The sequence below is a fragment of the Anomalospiza imberbis genome, chromosome 2, assembly GCF_031753505.1.
Source record: "Anomalospiza imberbis isolate Cuckoo-Finch-1a 21T00152 chromosome 2, ASM3175350v1, whole genome shotgun sequence".
NCBI classification, from domain to species: Eukaryota; Metazoa; Chordata; class Aves; order Passeriformes; family Viduidae; genus Anomalospiza; species Anomalospiza imberbis.
Window position 1 is genome coordinate 85,955,254 of NC_089682.1, and position 20,191 is coordinate 85,975,444.

General features: G+C 41.2%; 1 protein-coding gene across 1 annotated transcript; it reads left to right on the forward strand.

Moving 5' to 3' along the window:
• Window positions 1–53: 53 nt before the first annotated feature.
• NUFIP1 (nuclear FMR1 interacting protein 1) lies at window positions 54–19,326 on the forward strand. Its single transcript, XM_068182214.1, has 10 exons — window positions 54–630; window positions 873–961; window positions 2,053–2,157; window positions 2,781–2,843; window positions 3,174–3,250; window positions 9,679–9,771; window positions 13,396–13,658; window positions 15,099–15,227; window positions 16,086–16,318; window positions 18,877–19,326. The coding sequence occupies exons 1-10, from the start codon at window positions 156–158 to the stop codon at window positions 19,213–19,215; spliced, it is 1,866 nt and encodes a 621-aa protein (XP_068038315.1). The 5' UTR covers window positions 54–155; the 3' UTR covers window positions 19,216–19,326.
• Window positions 19,327–20,191: the final 865 nt, after the last annotated feature.

Genomic DNA, 20,191 nt, shown 5'->3' on the forward strand with positions numbered 1-20,191 from the left:
CCGGGAAAGAGGGCGGGAGGAGGCGGGAGGCGCGGTTCACCTTCCTCAGCCCGGACGTGACGCGTTCAGCGGCCGCCGCCGGAGGGCCCCACGTGGTGGTGCGAGAGCATCGCGGAGCGGGGTCTGCACACCCGGGCGGCCTCTCCGGGCCCGACATGAACCCCTTCGCCTGGTACCCGCCGCCCCCACCGGGGCTGCCTCCGCCGGGCATCCCCCCACCCTTCTTCTGCCCGCCGCCTTCCTGGGACACGAGCTTCTGGGCTGCCCCCGTGCCCTACCCCCCGCCCGGCCGCTACCCGCCGCCCGACAGCACGTACGCGTCCGCCGACCCCTACTCGCAGCCCAAGAGCTACTCCCAGCCCGCCGAGTCCTACTCGCAACCCGCCGACAGCTACTCGGATCCCGCCCAGAGCATCCCTCCCGCCGACAGCTACTCCCAGACTGCCGAGAGCTATCCCCAGCCTGCCCAGGACTTCTCGCAGCCCGAGGGCTACTCCCAGCCCGCCGAGGGCTACCCGCCGGCTCAGAGCTACCCGCAGCCCGAGAGCTTCCTTCCCCCTCATAGCTACACCTCGCCTGCCGCCTGGTTCCCGCCGGCCTACGGAGCGCGACCGCAGGGCCCGCACGCTGGTGAGGGGCAGGGGCAGGGCAGAAGCCCTCTCTGGGGTCCGTGGGCTCCTTCCCTTCCCTCGCAGGCAGGGGCTCTGGGGCTGTCCTGAACCCTTGGAGCTGCAGGACACTCCTCCAAGCATGTTGGTCATGCAGCCCTCTCTTATCTCTTCCCTAGATCCTTCTCTGTTGGCCACCGAGGTAGGAGGGGGATGTTTTACCTGTGAATGGCTCATTTTTTATTTTTTTTCTCTGTTCTGAAGGTGGAAATGGTAATTTCTCCCAGAAACGGCAGGGCAAGCAAGCGCCTGCATTTAATAAACATTGTCCAGAAGAAAATAACAAGCCAAAGGTATGGATTGGGGTCCCCAGTGCAAGAGGGACATGCACGTGTTGGCATGGGTCAGGGAAAGGCCATGAAAATGATTAGGGGGTGGAGCACCTCCTGTGAAGGCTGAGAGAGCTGGGGTTGTTCAGCCTGGAGAAGAGAAGGCTTCAGGCAGAACCCTGCATCATCTTTTCAGTACTTTAAGGGAACTTAGGAGAAAGACAGGGATAGACTTCATAGTACAGCCTGTAGTGATAGAACAAGGAGTAATGGTTTTAAACTGAAGCAGAGTAGATTTAGATTCAACATAAGGAAGACTTTTTTTATAATGAAGGAGAAGATGAGTGCCCAGAGAAGCTGTGACTGGCCTGTCCCTGGAAGTGTTGAAGGCCAGATTGAATAGGGCTTTGAGTAGCCTGATCTAGTCAGAGATTGTCCCTGGTGGGGGAGTTGGAACCAGATGATCTTGGAAGGTCTCTTGCCACCCAAAACCATTCTGTGATGGTGTCAGTCTTATGGGACTTGTCCCAAGGCACTATAGAGATCCCATAATCCTGTCTGACCTGCTTGCCCTTAGAAGAGAGCAAACGTGACAGTCTGTAGCTCTTGAAAGGTACATGTCAACCAAATTCTTACACAGGTTTATGTCGCCTTAGTGTGGTGATGCCCAACTGCCTAAATTACACTTGTGCTCTGTTACACGGTCAAGACCAGCCAGGCAGATGGCACTGATGTGTGTAGTGAGAGAAGGCAGGGTCTGTGCTGCCCTCTGAACTTGTACCTGCCGTGGTAGAACAGTCATGGTCTGTCTTGGTAGGGAAGAGACATGGGGCTTCAGCGTAAATCTCACAGCCCTCGTGAAGTACGTACCAGGAGACTGGTGTGTTTGCAGAAGCAGTAATTGATTGAAAGGTGGTAGTGGGAGGAGCTGAGTGCAGGGCACTTTGTTTAGAAGAGAAATAATTGAAACTTGACTTTCGTATTATGTTAGCTTGTCTTTGAAACTTTTGAAACACGTAACTGCTTTATTAACAAAAATACAAATAGTGTTTCATGACACAGGAATATCTTGTGACTGCAATCCTGAGATTATTTCTTCTTCTTTTTTTTTTCAGACCAGAAAGAAAAAAGAGCCAGTTTTCTCTCATTACTGTGATACCTGTGACCGTGGCTATAAAAACCAGGAGAAGTATGATGAGCACATTTCACAGCATAAACAGGTTAATAAGTTTGGCTTCTTTTATTCACACTTTGATTTTTTCCTTTGTGCCTGACAAGCAGTTAGCTGTAGTCACTCTTTGAACAACAGACATAGGAAGGAGATCCCAGGGCTATGTCAAGTATTAGTGGGGGATTTTTTTCTGAATGCTATACATAGGGGAGGCTTCAGCTGTATTTTTGGTTTTATTACTGGAGCCTTTTAAACTGTTTTTCTTGCAAAGTATTACTAAGTCATAGGAATTAATTCATTGACACCACTATAGCATGTATGGGTTTTGTGTGGAAACATTTTAAAATTTTCCTTTATTGAAAATTATAAAATTTGCAAGTATCAAGATTGAAGAGTCGTGCAAATCTTTATCTTAGATAAACTCCACTTTCTTTTCAGTTATCAGATATGTTGCCTATGCTGGTTATTCTAGAACCAGATGAAATTGAAAAGTACTTTATCCCTGCTTGCTGTTTTTACAATCACTTTTGCTAGCAAACAGGGTAACTTACCCAGCCTGCACAAAAAACTCTACAGGCAACTGGCACTGAGTTTATTTGAAGTGTGCTGAAAAGCTTGTTTATAATTTGTGTAAATTTTTGTATGTTTTAAGTTCACCCTCTTATCTTGCAGTGCTCAGAAGAAGGTTGCAATTTCAGCGCCCATGAGAAGATTGTTCAGATACACTGGAAGAATGTAGGTAACCCTCTGGGCCCGAAATAGGAGTCTGTGCCATCTTTACCATAGCCCCTTTTCTCATTCTTCAGCGGTTTCCTTTCATTCATCTGGAAAGAAAATGTATCACCTCTGAGGAGAATCTGATTAAAGACAATTTTGTGAATGACAATTTGTTAAATACTATGGGGTTTTCTTAATGGATTCAATTTTCATCTCTGTGTAGAGTCTCACCAGTTTTGGAGATGAAATCAATGTGATACCACTATACCTGACATAATGATGTTTTATTTTTTAACTTCTGTTTTTTTCCTTCCCCTTTTAAACACCTCTGAAATACTTTTTCCTTAGGCACATGCACCTGGTGCTAAAAGAATAAAATTAGATAGTCCAGAAGAGATTGCTAGATGGAGAGAAGAAAGAAAAAGGTAAGACTTATGCCTATGGATTTGTTTTTACTGTATTTTCCCTGTGGGAGCATGAGATGACAGCTGAAGGGCAGGAGCAACACATAACTTGCTGTTTCTGCTGTTCCATTGACCCTCCAAAACTCCTGCAGCAGTGATCTGTGGCAGAATGCATGAGCCAGAAGAGTGTGAGCTGCAGAGATTATAATAATTTAGAAGATTATAATAGAAGGCAAGGTATCAGCTGAGAAGGAAGCAGCTTTCCCAGATGCTTGATGTGGTATCCCAGGTTAGGTGAATGTCTCATTCCCTTTAGCCTCACCACGGATCACATTTTAGGTCAGAAATGTTTGTGTGGTGGTTTTTAATAATTTAAAAATCTGGAACTATTGTACTGACTATAACTGTAATACTGTGTGCAGATTTCCCCAGCTTAAGTTGTCCCAGTAGACCACACCAGGGAGTTTTCCTAATTTTTAAGGGCTCTCTGTGTTGATTGATTCTTTTCTAGTGAAAGAGAACAGAAACCATGAATGATACAATCTCAGGTCGTCTAACTTACATTGTATGCAGGGTGCAAGGTAAAATTCTCCTATAAGCAGTATTTCTCACTATTTCTTATCCTGTGATATAACAGGGTGTAACTTTTATCTTGACTGGGATTGAAGTATTTATCTCCCAGATTTGTTTTTTTTTTTTTTTTTTTTTTCTTTCAGAGTTCAGTGGATTAAAATCCACATTTTCGCAGCAGGAGAAAGATGCTGCAGGCTTTCCTCATGTCTGTTGATAATTTAGAATGTAGTCTTGCAAGTGATCAGTGCGTAAGTTTTGTTTCCACGAGCAAGAGTCCTGTATGCAGAATGGGAAGTGATATATATTTAATTTTGAGATCAGTGGTGATGAGTTAGGGCAGCGTACTAGTCACGTGGAGTTTATTTAGTGAAAAGAAACCCAGTGGTCTGATGGAATCCTACTGGTGTATCCACCTTGCATCCATGTCAGAAGGCATTGCTAATGTGTTCTTGATTTGAACTTCACTTCCCTTGATATGTTTTTACACTGTTGTGTTGAAAAAGAAAAATTAATGGAATTTATTGCAGAATTTTTTAACTGCCTCCCACCCATTTTTTCCTGTATGGAGAAGCAAAATTTCTACCTATTTAATTTCATTCTTGGAGGTTTCAGTTTTTCTTTGGACATGGTTTCCACTTTTTCTGCAAATTTCCAAAGAGCAAAGGGAAATCTTACCACTATGTCAGCACATCACAGCAGTCAACTGTTGCTTGCACCTGCTGTTCATTTTTTACAAATCTAAATAATCCATAGGTTCTTTAAAAAAAACCCTTTTTTGATACGGAAACAAGAGATTATTTTCTCCCATTTTTGAAATGCCTTCATTAACCAGACAAAAATTGGTTGTGATCTGTGCAAATATAAGTTTGGTGTTAGATTAGGCAAGTTTTGGTGCGAGATTAGTTTTCCTTCCAAGGTTTCCTTTTATTCAAAAGATGCTTGAGGGCTTGGTTTTTATTTACTTTCAATCTACATATTGCTGTTGTGGGTTTTTTTGGTGACCTAATTTTCTAATGGTGACTCCAGGGAAGAAGAGCCATACTCGTATGCAGTCTCTAAGAGAGTCTTTGCTACTCATTTTCAACTTTTCATACACTTCTCTGTTTTGGGAAGTGTTGAGGAGAGTTCCTGTCCAGCAGCTGATGCTGAGGTTTAAGTGTTGAAATGATGTTTAAGGCGTGTATGTCAGTATGTGCTCTACTAGAACATTGGGGAAGTGGGAATTGAACGTAAAATTATGAATAAGACTTTTTTTTTGTGGGGAGGGGGTGCTGCAAATCACATTAGCCTTTATCTGCATTTCATTGTAAGGGTGATGCTCTCTGCTTGAGATGGTTTTGCTGAGCTTCTGAAGGATCTCATGTTGGTTCTATAGGTGAATATGATTTGGCTGTGATACAGCACTGCTGGAAGCTTTTGCTTGCTGCAGCACAGTAAAATCAAAGGACATGAAATCGCGTGGTCACAGCCACCAACCAGAAATGGGGGATTGGAATTAGGAGTGTCTGAGCCAAGGCCACTAGATGGAGTAGTGCCTTATCTTGGTACTTCAGGCCTTCTGTGGGCATTGTATTTAGCTGTGATGGATGGGTGTAGAATGACTGCCTGGGTGGCTTTTGTTACTCTTTGTACAGCGAAGAAGCTCTATGAGCATCCTTCTTTTTTTAATTAAAAAAAAAGGGGGTGGGAGGGAGGCAGGCAGAGAGCAACAGCCAGCTGGAACTTTTGTGCAGCATTAATTGGGTCACAAGCAAAGCATCAGTTTAGTACTGAAGGACTGCTGTTGACTCACAGTAAACACTGCATTGTACAGAAAAAAGGGACACCAGAGGGAGTCTGAGCTATTAAGCAGTTTTGGTTTATGGTGACAGGAAAAAGCCTTTTTCTTTCTGGAAGCTCCAATCAGAACTAAGAATTAATCTTTTTAGGTCATTAATAGTTTGTTCCTAATTAGGTTGCAGTGATTTAATATGTGTGTTTCCATGCTGCATCCTGTCTTGCTTGTTCTTTCAGCCGTTATAAGTAATTACTTGCAGAGTTGAGATTTTTCTTTTTAATTAGCTGCTGTGTTGATCAATTGTGTATCCTGCTTAAAATCTTCAAGAAAGAGATTGTGTTTAAAGTGTAGCCTTACTCACACAGAGGAAAGAGGAGGAGGAGAGCTGGTAAAGGAGTATGTCTGGATGAAGCATGCTGGATTGGAATGCTGTTTTCCTGTTGAACCTGCTGAGCCAAGAAATCTAATTAAGTAAAGATCAATAGAGATGAAGTTCCATGGGATCTCAGGGTTTCCCTATGTTTTGCAGACAGATGGTTGTGAAGTCTGACATCAACTTTTCTTGTTTTGATTTGTCCTGTCCTTTCCAAGTGTTGAGAAATGTGCTGTCTTCAGCATATTTTTTCTTTAACATGAGCTTAAAGAGAATTATCTGCAATGCATTTCCTTAATGTGTCAGAATGAGGTATTGCTGTCTTCCCTACTCCACAAGTGAGATCTGGGTCCTGCCTGCCCATCTGTTTCTCACCAACATTTCTTGAGCAATGGCTATTAGTAAGAATGTGGCAATGCTGCTTTAGTGTTAAAGCAAATAATTAAATTTATTTTTGCTTAGCTCTTAATATAACTTTGGGGGATTTTCTTGAGGTTGTGTGTTGTGAATTCTCCCCTTCCTGCCCCACTTTCTTTATTCTCTTGGCATTGGTTTGTTCAGATAGGAATTGTCTGTTGTATTTCCTTGCAGTACATCTCACAGGCTGAGCATGTGCTAGGTGCTTGAAGTCCAGTACTGTTAAACACACCACTTTTAATTAATTTGTGGTTTTCTAGTTGCATAATGATAATCCTAGAGTAGTTGGGAATCCTCCCTGGCGTTGCGTTCATAGTAGTGAAGAATGTCATATAGAAAATAATTTCTTGTAACTTGGTAAAAGGCGAGAAGACAAAACAAAGTAGAAGGGATTTGTCAGCAGATCAAGGTAAACATAGATACAATAAAGTTTACTCTGATCTGCTGGGATAGATTCGCAATGAAACTGCCTCAACTAACATATGGTTAAATCAGATGTGGGAGAGTTAAGCCAAGATTTTATCGGCTCTGTTGGGTCATTTTTGTTCCCTTTGGGCTATCATGTCTCCTTTGCTGTTGGCTGTGCATATGCAATTAAGACCAGCTCAAGAAATTTTTGAGGCATTTTGCTCGCAGTGCTGTTCCTATTAAAATTATGAACTTGTATAACTCTTGACTCAGGAATTCATTGTGTAAACTGCTATGGAAACAGGTCTCTTTTCTGTTAGATGTTGGCAAAGCTCTGTTTCTTCACTGCTCACTAAGAGCTGCTTTACTTCAATGTTTATGAGAGCAAGATAAAGTATGCGGGCCTATAAAAAATGCATGTCTGTGGCTAATGTGCTCATTTATTGAAAAAAAAAATCTATTCACTAAGACACGTGTTATTGGTTATGCTCAGTGTCACTGTTTCCTGCCTCTAGAAGCTTTAGGGTATCCTTTCCCTACATGTCTCGTTTTGTTGGGATATATTTAATATACTCATTTTAGCCTGAAGAGCAGTTTTCTGATATTATCAATTTATTTTGAAAAACTTTGGACTGTAGAAGTGTGTACTGTTGGGAGTTGCAGCTGCTATGAAAGAGGGCTGCCTTCTCAGGCTGTACTGGCTTCATGAAGTCTGCTGTGCCAGACCATCACATCCTGATGTAACTCTCCCTTTTACAATAAGTTGCTTAGGTTTGTAAAGCCCTGTGGGGACTGATGAAGCTGTTTCTATTCAAGCTCTGACAAGTTGTTTGCAAGGCATAAGTGCTGGGGTACTTCTGCTTCAGTGGTGTTTGTAGGTAACATTTTAGGAACATCATTTTCTTAGGAGGGGTGGAAAGCTTGCCATCTTAGAAGGGTGCAAACCCAAGTCAGCTCTTGGGATTTAAGCATATCACCTTTTATGTGGGGAGGCTCAGTCAGTAAAGGCATGAGGTAAAGGCAGTGAGTAAAATGCCATTTAACATTTGAGATGAGCTGGAGAAAATAAACACAGCCACTACAGATGCTTTCAGATGTGCTTCTGCAGGCATACTGGGACTTGTGAGTTGAGCTCTCGCCAGCTGTCAGTTACTGCCTGTGTCAGCTGGAAGGGTGGTTTAGGAGAAATCTGTCAGTCTTGGCAGTTAAATGGAACTGAAAGCCTTGGTGCAGTCCATTACGGTGGCTCGTGGAGGGAGTGGTAACTCACAGGAATGAAAGTGGGAGGCATTCATGTCTCAAATCGTGTTGAGAGAGCATGTCTGAATATGCCCTTAATCAGCATAAGTGCTGGAGCATTTGAAGACTCCTTTGCTCTAGTATTTAGGGTCTTCCCTTATATTTAAAACACCCTACCCGCCCCCCCCCCCCCCCCCCCCCGCAATCTCTACAATAACCCTGGGGATGTTTTGAGCATAACTACTTGTTTTATGGCTTGCTGTCTTCCTGGGAGCCTTTGTGTTTGAAGGAAAGCACCTTCTCCTAAAACTGCGGAGCATAGGGGTCTTTGTCAGTGCAAAGCTTTTGAGATTAAAGAGTTCATTGCACGTTTGCTGGGTGCTGAGAATGTTGTAACATGGATGAGCAAATCTAACTAACAGGGAGGAGCAGAGGTAAAACATCACATCCCTGTGCTCACTTGAGCTGTATGGCAGATTTCTGGGAGAAATCCAAAGAAAATAGATGTTGACAGCTCATGTTCAAATCCTCTTAAAGGGGACAAGTTCTGTAGTGTGTTTAGGTTTGTCTTGTAGAAAATGCTTCTCTTTTTCCCTTGGTATGTGGTTGAAGATGTCTTGAATCAATGTGACACCTAGCATTCATGCTGTAATATGGGGGAAATGCATGTGATAAGATTAAAAATTTAAAGAAAGATTCATGTCTTTTTTGATAGCTATTTTTAGTGAGAAGCTGTTCTATGTTTCTCTTTACTCCATTTTAATAGACATCAAATATTTATTCTTTGTGTTTCTATCCAGAAACTGGGGGAGCGTGTGCGTGTGTTTCTCATTTACCACCTTTATCTCAAAGCACTGGCATTTAGCTAACTAATGTTTGCAGAGCAAGTAGTGTAGCCATTTTTGGGCTTTGATGGTAAAAAGCCTGCTGCCCAGGCTCTGCATGTTAGAACCAGCGAGGCATTTGTCTGGATGGAAGGATGTTATGGGAGGTAGGGAATGGAAGAGATGGGATGTTTTGGGAGATGGTTGTAATAGTAGATTTCGTTTCATCTGCATGCTTTGGCAATTTTTCTTGAACCTGGAATTAAAAAGGGGCAGTAATTCTGGTGAACTTGAGGTCAGTGTGCAAGCACAATGTTAAATATTACTCGAGAAGGAACTTGTGTGCTTTTCCCTGTCATATTAAGGAATCTTGTGCACCCAGATGCTGTTCATATAACCTTTTATTTTTTTACAAGAACTCAGCAGTTAGTTTGCTAAAGGTATGTCATTCAAATAATCCAATTGAAGCTCCATAGAAATAATATAGCATGACTAAATCATGCTGTTATGTGCTGGGGCAAAAAGAGGGTCCATGACTGTAACCAAACTGTTTGTCTGTACCACCTTGCTTGGTGGTATGGTAAATCTAATAATGCTAACGTGATAGATTTTTAGAATTTTGTTTTTATTTTGTTCGTTGCGTCTGGATATGTAAGTCTAAATGCACTCAGGTTTCTTTTCCTCACTAATGCCTTTTTAAGAAAGAAACAGTTGAACTTCCTTGAAATTTTTAAAAAATCATTAATGTTTATAGAGGAAGCTGATTTGGTAAAGGGGGGAATTGAGAAACTACAGTGGATCCTTTAAGTGCCAGTGAAACTATTTTTTTTTTTTCTAGAAATTTTCCTACTTTGGCAAACATTGAAAGGAAGAAGGAAATGCAGATGCAGAAGGAGGAAAGGGGAGAAGTGCTGACTACCCAGCAGTTTGGGTAAGTGTTTTGAACCAGGCTTGTTGCTTTCCTCCCACAAAAGTATGCTCTCTTACTGTGGTCTCCCAGCACTTGCTGCTTCCACTGTATACAGAATCTGGCTGCCCTTTAAGAGAGGACAGGCCATTTGGCAAACTGCTCATGTAATATTTTGTTTACTTCATAGTCCTTCAAAGTCCACTTCAGTTAAACGAAACAATAACTACATTAAAAATCTGGTATTCTGGCTTGTTTGAGAAAATCACTTTCTGGTGGCCATTCATTAGATCAGCATAACGTTGGTCTCTTAAGAAGTAGTAATGGGGGCAAAAGTCATGCACCATAATGATTCCACATTATTTAATCCTTTATTACCTGAAAATGGCCAACAGAGATTTTATTCTTACTTTTTCTCCTTTCTGATAATAAATCAGTAGTCAAGTGAGGAGGGTGAAAAGATAAAGATGATGGAGGGTAGAAAAAAGAAGCAGCATTACTTAAGTTATAACGAAAACTGTATGAAAATAACATTAAATCTATCTGCTACAATTGTTCTAAGCTAGTGGTTACTCGTCTTGGATTTTTATCTGTTCATTGCCTTATAAATTATTTTCCAGCATGGTTTTGTTCTTCTCTCTCAGTTTCATTGTTAGCTGGAACCAGCTAACTTCATTAGCTCTGCTTTAGGACCTGTGGGAAGATTGTTTTGTTAAAAAAGATGTTATAATGAGCCACACTCCTAAAATATCATTTGTTTAAACTAGAATGACTGAGCTGGAAGACAGGAGCAGACTCAGTCCTAAGGGGCTCTTCTCTTGCTAAATGCCATTTTCTGCTGCATGGAAGTGCAGCTGGGGTTTGCCTAGCTTTTTGTGTAGGGGATGACAGCGAACAAAACAAAACTTGCAAACTTGCACCATGGTAAAATGGTTGAGTTAGTGCAGAATAAGAAGTTAGTGTAATTTTTTAGATATGGACAGTGCAAATTACCTTGTTGAAGCATGTTCTTCAGAAGATCCAGCGCTTGCCTGCCCCCACTCAATCAGTTGCCTTTCATGACTGAAAGGAAAGGTTTATAGAAGACTGAAGTAAAACTTCCTTTAAAGGATATAAAGTTGCAGGAGTGCTTTGCACCCAGGGAACCAAACCTGGGCATTGAAACTAAAGCTGCAAACATATATATTGTATATATATGTGTATATATAACATATATATTATGACATTTGTCACAGTAACAAACTCTTTGATGTCTACAGGTTTTATTTGCTAACTTTTGTGGCTGTGAGTCAGATGCATCAAGTAGCCTTAAATTTCCATCAGCAATTCCATACTGTTACATTTGTTAGTAGGTTTATATCTGGAAAACTCTTTGGAAAGAAAAGCCCTCAAAATTGCAGGTTCTTTACGTCTGTGTAGCAATTTTTTATTCTAGTTCATTCTAGAAATCTCTTCTTCTTCCCTCCTTCCCCTTAGCACTCTAGACTTGGTGAACTGTCCATAATCTGTTGTTTCTGCTTTGTATATCAGCAGTAAAGATTCTGGAATTGGTGCTTATCTGGCAAATTTACTGATGTGTGAAGAAAAAATAGAATACAGCCTGTTCCCTGCAAGCTGTACTATTAAAGCAAATAGCTAAGTAAGATTTAGAAAGGATTAGATGCTCAACACTTCCATGGTGCTTTCCATTTGTGGTTGTCAAAAGTGCTTTGCAACTCCTAAGTCTCAGCATCCCTGTGTGTGAGATGAGAGATGCAGAAGGACCACTTTGGAAGCCTGTCTGTCTCACAACACCTGAGTAATAGTGCACAGCTCTCCATGCCCTCTGAATGGAGAATGAAGAGCAGGATATCTTCCAAGGGAATGGCAGAAGGCAGATACCAAGCTGATGTCTGTCGGGACATGTTTTTGACCTTGGGGTTTCTTTCTGGGTGTTTGAGGCCCTTGAGAATTTAGAAAGTTGTTTCTAACCCTTGGTCAAGGACAACAGCTGTAATTAAGACTGTATTTGCTCAATATCGTCTAGGTTGTGCAACATGCTGAATTTAGAGCCTGGTTGTACAAATTGAGAAATTTGCAGTTTTTTCTCTTTTTGGAGTTGAATCATAGGAGATAATATTAGCCTTCTTTTGTGGGTGAGGGACTGATGCACTGGAAGGCAGTGGTTTGCCACTTGTGCCACAGGAACACTGTGGTGGGTGATACCATCAGGGATGAGCAATCAGTGTTAGACACTGTCGTGAAATGACTGGAGAATGAAATTAAATATGTTTTGTTGTGATATAAAGTCATTCTGAATGCTATGACAGGCCCTGTTCTCCTCTAAAGAAGGACTTGATGAAGCCAGAAAAGCATGGAAGAGAGGAATGCTGGTAATGGAAACATTTCTGAACAAACAAAGTAGCGGGTGGCTTGAAAGGGCTGTGGGATGGAGGCCTAGAAAGTTTGCATAGGTGGAAGAGGTGAATAAAGTGTAATTACACGCTGTTTCTTGTAACTCAAGAAGGATGGGGTACTAAATGACTTGTTTAGACCTCAGAATGAAGACAAACAAATAGAAGTCCTTTGTCATGAAATATTAACACCTTGCTGCAAGATTTTAGCAATGCCAGACAAACACAGCATCCCACGTGAGAGATGGCAGGATCTCAGCCATGCTGTAGGTGAGGCTGAGGCAGGGAGGACTGATCAGAACCAACCATGGGGCTCATTCAGAACAGGAGATCTTGTGTAGTTTTTGCTGTTGTAATGTACTGATGATTAGTTACAGTCCTGTTTTGTTGAATTAAGTTTCTGTTCCTTAGAAATAAATATTTCCAGGAAGCTTCAGCTGTCCCTTCTGTATTTGCTTTTCTCTCTTGGTCACATTTATTCTTGTATCTATAGAATTCGACCAGAGTTTGTTAAGCTTTCCAGGTATATTCCTATCAACATGTGTTTATAGGATAACCTGGAAGATAATGGAGCTGTGAAAGATAAGTAGAACCAGCATGCTGTGCTCTTCCTATGTTTCAGGACTTGTTATTTTGTTTCAAGTTTAAAAAAATGCATTATCCTAATGGACATTTCTTTTATTTCTTTTCCTTGGAATGGAAAAGATGAATGGCATGTTGGTTGGAGGCGGGAGTAGGTAGTCATTGCAGCTGATGGTGTCAGATGGCTGAATGGATTTGGTGCAGCAAGATACTTCTCAGAGCTGTAACTAAGGAAAAAGAGACTTCACCAGTGAAAGAATGTTTATAGTAGTTGCTTTCTTTTTAACTTCATGTTGCCACTGGTTTGAATTTAATGCTCAAGTGAAGAGAGTATTTGTTGACTTTGTTATCTGAAATAAAAACGCCACGTCCTCATGCTGCAGGTTATTGAGGAACTTTATTAGCCCATGTACCTTTGGCTTGTCGAAAACTAAAAACTAAAGTGATGAGCTTCAAACTGTTAATTCAATTCCTGCTTTGTCCCATTGCCCTGCCTGAGATGAGGTGTGACTGATTTTACAGTCTGTCACCTCATGTTAGCTGAAGTGGTGTAAGTCCTGGCATCATTCTGTGTTGCTGAACCTTAAACAAAGGCCTGAGCTATTTGGTTACATCAGTTGTTTTTATTCTCATAGCTTATCATCTGTATGAGCTTTCTGTTTCTATTCTCCAGCAAAATGAAGGGGATGTGGAAACCTCCAGAAAATGGAGAGGCTCTTGGGCATCAACGAAGACACAGGAGAAGGCAATGGCGCCCGTTCTGGAAGAAATTTAGGAAAAATGGTGGTGACAATCATGGACCTAGAACTCAAAATGAAGCCAATGGACCAGAAAACAGCACATGTGAAAAGGAACATGAAAAGCAAAATGCTTTGGCAGACAAAGCGTATGAGAAAGACGTGGACCCTCTTGGTCTTCTGGCAAACGGTGATGTCGGTAAGATGAAGGAACTTGGAGAAGTTTTATTTTAAATAGTTTTTTTAAAGTGTAGATGCTGAGACTTTGTGCTTGCTAGTCACCATTTTGGAAGTCTGATATGAAGTTTGTGTGCAGCATTTACATGTTCTGATGAAAATATTGTACAGTAGTCTAAAGGCCATGCAGCACCAACTTAGGTTGCTAAATTAACATTTGAGATAAGAAAATATTTATAAAACAAGAATGAAGTACTTCAGCAAAATGATTTTTAAAGACTGTTAAATATCCCTTTGTGGTTTTGAAAAAAACAGTATTTAGAAAGGGTAAACAAATAGATTTCCTTTTATGCGTTAAGTGAATTACTTAAAATGTTGGTATTTGAATTGTTATTACTCTTGATATTCTCCCTATGTACGTGTTCTCTGAAGTATTCCTGCATAGGTTTTTTTGGGTTGTTTTTTTTTGGTGGATTTTTTTTTTTTTTGTGAGCATGTTTCCTCATGCTGGCAGCAGTATAAATTCTTCACATCTAACTATTTATAATACAGTCATCAGTGATGCAGTACTCCTAGAATATGACATGTAAGCTGACTTACACTCTGGCTATTTTTAGCAACTAGGGTAGAATACATTCCCTGGAAAGATAGTCTGGCTGAATTTTTCCTCTTGAAAACATAATCTTCAATTAGTGAGAACAAGAACTCAACATCCCTATGCAGTTTGTTTATTCCATTAATCTTTGCGTGTTGGGAAACTTAAGAATGCTTAAATATATCTATTTTTCCCTGCAGCATCTGTGTTTTACTTAATGATAAAAGGTCTAATTATGCCAAAGTACAGCTAGTAACCTCTCTTATAGTAGGTAGAAAAGGAATGTGGTACTCCCTTATTACACAGTATTAAAGCTAGTTGCAACTTTTTATACAATTGAGAAATATAGCCAGAACAAATAATAACAAACACAATATAATTAAGCAGAATTAAAAAAAAATACAGCCCAAATCCATGATTTTACTGTATAGATGCATCTTTTTGATTCTCCTTTTTTTTTTAATCCCCCCCAACTGGCTTCTAAATCCTTCTCCTTCATCTCAGAACTAAATCCAGCAAAACTTCAAAACATATTATGAAATCCTCTCTCTCTTTACCTACACTTGATAACAAAATTATAACTATATTTGGTATACAAAGAAGGAAGCAGAAAGCTCAAGCTTGTGTTCAGGAAACTTCTTGTTTCAGTAGCTTTGCTGGCAGGACTACAAACCAGTGGAGGCACCAGTTTGCCACCACCTGTCTGTAGAGGGTAGACAAATGTGGGGGGTTTTCTGTCAGTCCACAGCACTGAGCAATGGTGCCAAACATCAGGTGTGTGTGGTGCTGAGACGAGGATTTGGCGGCAAGGCTGGCTGTTGGCAGGATTGATGGGAAAAATCCCTCTTGCCTTTTCGTTCCCTGCAGAATCTGACAAGGATGAGGCAGCTGAGGAAGATGGCAGACTGGGAACGATGGTTGTCCCCAGGCAGGTGACCTCTGCCCTTAGCGCACTGTCGGTCAACTATGGCAGCGCATCCGACAGCGAGCCCGAAGGTATGTAGAAACAACTTCTGCCCTTCTCCTCTCCCCTTCTACCCTGCAGTGACAGGGACTACAAGCCAGACTGTGGCTTTTTTTGCTGTCCTTTTCTCAGCAGCATGTCCTAGGTTGAGAGAGGAGGCATAAAATGTCTTTGATTAAGTTGTCAAATTTCCCAAGCCTTTTCTCCTCTAGCTGGGGGAAAATAAGGAACCTGTTTTCAGTCTTACTTCAAATCATGTTTGAATAGTAACAGGAAAAAGCTGTTATTGTCAATCCATGAACTAATTTCCACATCCTTGAGGGCTTTTTTCCATAGAAGGCTGCTGGGTGTTGCAGTAGGACTTGAACTCTGTTACTTGGATTTTATGCTTCTCTTGAGTGTATGCATCAGTGTGTGGTGCTGCTGCTTGTTTTTGCGAATATTTACTATGCCTTACCTGCCGTGGGTGGCCTACCCAAAGTTAGAGAGCATCTAGCAGACAGTGAATTGAGCTTGGGCATCCTGTGCCCTAACTGTACAATGATTTTCTCAGCAGCCAAATTTGCAGCAAGCTATAATGTGAAGCAATGTACTTCTTAAACAATAAGAAGACAGGGGTTTGAAAATCTCAATTCCTTTTATTTTTCTTTTTGTGCTATAGAATTGAAATACCTTGTTTTCCTTTCTGTGAATGTTTAGAGATTATTCTTTGTATTCAAAAAGAAAACCTAAACCAAACAAAACTCTCCCTTCCTCCAAGTAAACCTTGAACATCTTCACATCAGGCTGTGTGAGCAAGAATAGTACTAATGAACTGCCAGCACATAGGGATATGAGCATGTTGAAGAGGCTTTTAAGTTTGAGATGAAAGTGTGTTCTTTTTCTTTAAGAAATCCCTGTCAAGACTGCAACAAAAGCTGAGAAAAACCAGGCTGTGCTCAGAAATACACCTCAAACTACTCCTGCTCCTCAGAGTCGGAAACCAAATCAAAACCGCCCAGAATGCTCAGGCACAACGTTAAGGAGCTCGAATTCAAATGCACGTCCCCCCAGAGGGCCTGATAAGTGGGGCAGGAAAACATTACCTCGCCTTCCCAAGCGCCGTCCGACTCTGCTGGAAATGGTAAGATGCTAAAATAATGCCTCCTATGCAAGAGTAGAACTATTTGTGAATGTTTCTCCTCTTCCCTGTGGGAAGTTAGAGCAGTCTGTTAGCACAGGGCCTGGCTTAAAAGTGGGCATTTAACTTGGAGAAGGTGGAGATGCTTTAACAGACAAATAGAAATTCCCTGGCGTGCATTCAGGTAACAACTGACTTTGGTAAGCAAGAGATGACAACTGAATCATGTGTCTGAAATGAGCTGCACAAGGAGCAAGCCCTTTGTTCCTGCCTCTTCTCTTCCCTTCCCTGTGGCAGTATCCATAGGTTTTGATAATGTGTAATCCAAGCAGCCATGATCTGATCTTTTTGCTCCCAGCTTTGCTGTTCAGCCACCTTCCTCTGCTGGAGGAGCACACAGTTCTTTTTGCACATGCAAAGAGATCTTGTTGAGAAATGTGTTGGTGACTTAAAATACAGAGTGGTGTTTAGCTGCAACCTGCTTGCAGAAGGGTTTCTTCTCTAGGCATGTTTAGATCAATCTTAGGAAGGGACACCGCCTTGAGGAGCAGCAGGTTGGTGTCTCTGAAGGGTAGAAAGAGGTTTGTAGGGTTGAGACCAGGGTATTCCCAGTAGCAGTGCAAAGCAATCCATTTGGCCACAAAGCTTAGTGTCTTTTCTTTAGAAAGCTTTAACAAAACCTTGGAGATTTTATTGTATTTATTACTCAAAAGCAGTACTACTCTTGTGATTCTATAAATGGCATAAAGCTCCTCCATCAAGGGAGAACTTGCAGTGGGCAAAACACAGGAGAAAGCAGGGTGCCACTGACATCAGAGCTCTGAAATAGCACAGGATGTTTCAGCAAGAGATACATGATAAGGTACATCCCAAGTTGCTGATGTGGGAGAAATCCCTCTGTAGTCTTTTTAGTACATAGTACCATTGCTGCCAAGAATTAAAGTTGTAGTGACTGAAAAGGAAGTCTTTGTCTTTTGTGTAGCTCCCTAAGCATGCAATTGCCTTTATCACTTGCTCTCCAAAGTTTTTGACAATCAAAGCAGTGACAACTCTGGAAGAAAGTCAGATAAAGTCCCACATGCTGAGAGAAGCTGGCAGTATGTAGGAAACCTGAGTTGAAGCTTGCCAGTATAGTCCATTTTTAAAATTGGATTTTAGTGAGGTGTTTTTGCCTTTTCAAATTGCTCAGAGTTGTTTTTAAAGAATGTGTATTGTGGCTGTGCATCACAGAGGAGGGCCTGAAGTTTGCAGGTAGGCTTTCACTGTCATTAGAGAAATGGTTAAGAGTGCAAAAACCTTGAGAGAGAGCAAGGTTGAAATTTTACAAAATGGATCCAGAAAGTGCATTAGAACGCTAAAAAAAGGTTGTTGTGTCAATGAAATGATGCTTTAAAAAAAAAGAAAGGGAGGTAGGAGAATAGCTGCAGGTATCTCTTGCCAGTCATTCAGCAATGAGCTTGGGCACTACTAAAACATGCTTATCATAGACATGCAAACACTAATGTGTATTTAGTCATTCTCTGTGCTGACAAAATCAAAAGTATGTGTACTGTCACTCCACTGATACCCATCCCGCATTAAAAAATGAAATACAAAGATACAGTCTTTGATAGGGTGATCTCTGCAGCCCAGCTGGGCCGTAATTTGGCTGTTTGGGAATTTGCCAGCTTCTCCCAGTCAAACAAAGAGAACATCACTATGCTGTCCCTTGTCTGCCCTGAAGTACATCTCCTAGTCCACATGGAAAATTTCTGAAGGCTTATTTTAGGTGTCAGCTGCTTGTAACACATCTTAGCAACTGATCTAAGTAGAAATATTCAGACTTAAAAGTGGCTGGTTAAACTACTGTTGAAACTTGTAACAAAAAAAAAAGCTTTTTGGTGACATTACAAGCCAAACTTAGCCAAATCTCCCACAGTGTGTAATACAGCTCTCCTGCAAATGATCAAGTAGTTACAGATTTAGCCTCTTGGCTCAGATTGTGTTTGTTCATACTACTAGATCCTGCTGACACTCGCAACGAAAAAGGTTCATGCGGCTCCTCTGGCTGATAGGTTTCTTTTTCCTGCTACCAAAGTGAACCTCAGTGAAGTTAAAGTCAATGAGGAAGGCCTAATTGATTAAGCTACTAGAATTAGGTTGGTGTATGTATTATAGCCCAGACCAGTTATTGCTGTTTAAATCCATGGTCTGGTACCTGATGAAAGATGCCCTTTCCTTGTATTTATCTTTTACTCATAGGGGGTTTAAATTAAAAATGCATGGGGTATTAAATTGCAGATACAGTATAACTCAAAGTGTGAAAAATGATAATAGACCTACTACCTTGATGTACTGGAATGCATGGCCTGGTATTACAGTCCATAATATGAGAACATCATTGTCTCTGGTATAGCAGTCTCCAGCCCCATATGTCCAGGACCTGTGTGAGAGAGCCAACTGTTTTAACTTGAAAGATCTTGGAAATTACTGAGTAGATCAGTATATGTTGCTATGCTAGTATCAGCTACAGAGCAATGGAGGGAAATGTGCATCATCTTCTCTTTTTTTTTAATTTCCAGTTACTGGCCCAGGACATCCGACATGAAAGGAATGTGATTTTGCAGTGTGTTCGATACCTCATCAGAAATAACATGTTTGGACTTCATCTTAAAACAGAACCACAGGCTGAAGCAGCAACTGAACAGTCTTCTACACCTACAGCAGAGCCTTCTATGGAAAAACCTGATGAATCTAATTGTTCTTGTAGCTCTGACCTTCAGTTAGAAGGAGGACAAGAAGTTGCATTATTAATAGCCCAGGGTGAGAAAGAACCTGTGGATCAGACTTCACAGACGGCTCAGTTGGCAGATGAGGACACATGGGAAACCCCATCAATTCAGTGTGAAGGAGCACCATAGAGGATGTCTGTTATGGACAGTAAAGGCTCACGTTTTCTACCCAACTGATGCTTTTTGAAAGACATCAGTGTAACAAAAAATCATTAAAGTACATACTTAGAGCTGTTAAAACCACTTTCCTGATCTGTTCTGCCCTAGGTGGCCATTTCCTTGGAAAACATGTCGAGTAATTCCATTTCCACATGGCACAAAGGCAGCAGTGGCACAGAGTATGACCTTCCCTAGAGTAGATGCGGATCCCTGCTCTAGAGCTTCAGAATTCCGAGTGTCTTACTTTCTTATGAAACGTGTGTGAGTCCAGCCCCAGAGCCAAGTAGGATGGATTTTCATGTGAAGTTATGGTCTGATGTGTGTAGAGTATCTTGAGCGTCCAGAAGTATTTCAGTGTAGTTTCAAAATGGCAATTCAGTGCACACTGTTTCACTTCAGCTGTTTTAAGATATATCCAATATTAATCTAAAATAGCCAGTGTAAAATATGGAAGATATAACTGACCTGGCTCAAAAAGTACTGCTTGTCCCTGAATTAAGTTGTTAATTGAGCAGAGAAATTTAAATGAGGGTGCGGATTTTATTTATTAAAAAAAAAAAAGATACAATGACTGCTTGCATCAGTGCTGGGTTGCTGGTTGAGCTCACATGCCCAATATTGTGCTTGAACTTCTGTTACAGTTATTGCCTGACAAATTAACTCCTGAAGCAAACCCTCAATATCATTATTGAAGTTTAGAAAGCTTACCAAGAGTTACTGGTTACCTTTTGCATATGCATTGGGAATTTATTAGTTGGCCTTCTGGAAGAATGCCTTGGTACATTGTTACAATGCTCCTACAGCACCCAGTGATTGGTTTTCTTCATGGGTTTGTGCATACATCCGTAGTGTTGTGAGCACTAAAAAAGAAGCATCAGCCAAGGTTTAGAAACTAAATTTAGTCTTTTGATTATATTGTGCATTTGTTTGTCAGAATGCTTCTTAT